Source organism: Priapulus caudatus, unplaced genomic scaffold, assembly GCF_000485595.1.
Source record: "Priapulus caudatus unplaced genomic scaffold, Priapulus_caudatus-5.0.1 Scaffold5197, whole genome shotgun sequence".
Lineage (NCBI taxonomy): Eukaryota > Metazoa > Priapulida > Priapulimorpha > Priapulimorphida > Priapulidae > Priapulus > Priapulus caudatus.
Genome location: NW_014582258.1, coordinates 4,599 through 7,166, shown reverse-complemented (window position 1 = coordinate 7,166; position 2,568 = coordinate 4,599). Strand labels below are relative to the sequence as shown.

At 49.7% G+C, this 2,568-nt stretch overlaps 1 protein-coding gene across 1 annotated transcript; it reads right to left on the bottom strand.

Annotated features, from left to right (window-relative positions):
- Positions 1-379: 379 nt before the first annotated feature.
- On the bottom strand, positions 380-2,016 carry LOC106819929 (the record flags this gene model as incomplete). Its single annotated transcript, XM_014824497.1, has 2 exons — positions 380-780; positions 1,641-2,016. Coding segments are annotated over 2 exons (777 nt in total), but the record flags the coding sequence as incomplete, so codon positions are not given.
- Positions 2,017-2,568: the final 552 nt, after the last annotated feature.

The following is a 2,568-nucleotide window of genomic DNA, read 5'->3' as shown; positions in this document are numbered from 1 at the left end:
GAGTAGTAGTAGTAGTAGTAGTGTAGTAGTATTAGTAGTATCGTAGGTATCAGTAGGTAGTAGTAGCAGTAGTTGTAGTGAATAGGCAGTAGTTGTAGCAGAGAGAAGAAGAAGAAGAAGAAGAAGAAGAAGAAGAAGAAGAAGGGAAGAAGGAGAAGGAGTAGGACGAGAAGGAGAAAGAGGAGGAAGAGGAGGAAGAGGAGGAAGAGAGTAAGAAGAAACAGAATAACAAGATCAGACAAATCAATCCATCGTTATTTCGTCGGCAAAGTTGTCGCTGTGTAAAAACACATAAGCACACAGCGAACACGCAACAACTGGATTCTTTGCTCCACCTATCAGCGACACCGATACACCCTACAGCGCCATCTAGCAGCTCTCACGAAACCGTCGCCGCCTCGTGCTTCGTCACGTCCGCCGGAACTGACGTCACACCGAGCGCCTCGGCGTGCTCGCGTGCCTTCCGGCGCAAGTCGGCAACGCTGCTGCTGCGCTGGTCGTGCGACGCTGCTGCCACCGCCGCATACTCCACCGACGACAGCGCCCTCTGCTGATCAACTTCGGGATTCTGCGTCGACGTCGCGGGGGGCGCCACCGTCGCCGACGTCGCCGACGACGGATTTCCGCGCGATGTGACCGTCGGCAGAAGCGCGTGCGGCGGAGGTGGAGGCGGCGGTGCGTCGGCAGAGCGACCGAAGTACTTAGCCGGGTCGGGCGGCAGTGGGAAGAGGTAGCGATGGTGCGCGGCGGCAGACGAGAAGAGAGGGTCGAATCCGTGCGCTGCGAGCGAGTGCGGCTTGCCGGGGCAGCAGTTGCAGAGAGCCGCAAACCCTACAAACACACAGAGAGAGAGAGAGAGAGAGAGAAACATCAGTCTCAAGTGTGTCTCAACGGTAGCGTGTCTCGTGCTAAAAATGTGTCTCGTGAAAGAGCGAAGAGGAAGCGAGAGAAAGGACTCGAAAGAAAGAAAGGAAGAGAGATGAAAGCGGAAAGAGAGTGAGAGTGTAGACGAATATAGAGGGAGAATGGGGGAGAAAGAAGAGGAGAGAAGAGGAACGAGAGAGAGAGAGAAAGGAAGATGAGACGAATTATTGAATCTATGACGGCTGGATAACTTATAAAACACAGCGAGAGTCGTTTAAGCTATAAAGTATTAGCAGTCATACACTGCCGGCACACAGTTCTACCTCCAAAACTTTTTCTCCCTAAAAATATGGATCCTAAGTCGTTCATCATTAGTTCCTCCATTTTGTTTCTTCTTTCGTGAATGTATAAATCGTTGATTATTTTTGTAATTTAGAGTTTATTTATTGAAAAGTTACGAATTTTGCACAGGGGAGAGATAGTGATCCGCTAGGGGACGATTCTGATTGGCTAATTTTGTCTCTTATTTATTTTTTTATTTTTTGCTAATTTTGTTTTATTTTAGAATTAGGGTTAGGGTTAGGGTTAGGGTTAGGATTAGGGTTAGCGTTAGAGTTAGGGTTAGGGTTAGGGTTAGGGTTAGGACTAGGATTAGGGTTAGGGTTAACTGATTTCTATATCCAGAACTTATTTCTATATTCACTATCTCTCCCCTGAGACCTACTATTGATTAATTAAATAGTAATATAGAGTTTATTTATTAAAAAGTTACTCACCACTGAACGGAAACTGAAACGCCGGGTGTGGGAAGCGATGATGCATCATGGGAGCCGTCATCATAGAGGGCGTGGCAGTCATCGATGACGTCACCGCACCGAGCATCGGCTGCAGAAGCGAGGTCGGCTGATAGGGCGACCGCTGCTCGCCAGGGGGCGTCATCTGCACGGCTTCCGGCGACTCGCGGCCTTCGGTGTGCGGCGACGTCGACCGTAGTTCTTCCGGCGACCCACAGGTGGCGCGGCTGTCTTCGTCGCCGCTCTCGTGTGACGTCACGTCCACCAGGTGGCCTTTGCCGCCGCCATCTTTGTCCTTGTGCTCTTTCACGAATCGTTCGCTCTTCCGCCATTTTGCGCGACGATTCTGGAACCACACCTGCGAACAGCGGCAACAGCAACAACGACCATGAGTACAACGACGATGACGACGACGACGATGACGATGACGACGACGACGACGACAATGACGACGAGCATAAAATCCATTAATTACTAATTTAACAATAATTAATTTACATAATTTACATAATAAATTAAGCACGACGACGAAAACTAACATGAAATACATAAATTAATACTTTTTTAACCCGGGCGGGGTGATTCGAATCACAAGTTAAAAATAAAATAAAATAAACATAAAATGGCCGCTGTTCTCAAACAAGAGAACATCCGTGAGGCAACGCGTCGGAGATTCTCGCGGTAACATCAGAGGGACAGCAGACGCACGCACACACACGCCGCCAGGGAACCCGGTGACGTCACACACCCCCGAGTTCATTATTCCATCAGGCCGCGTGCGTGCGTGCGTGTGTGTGCGTGTGTGTGTGTGTGTGTGTGTGTGTGTGTGTGTGTGTGTGTGTGTGCGTGTGTGCGTGTGCGCGCGTCGTGTCGTGTGTGTGTGTGTGAGTGTGTGTGTGTGTGTGTGTGT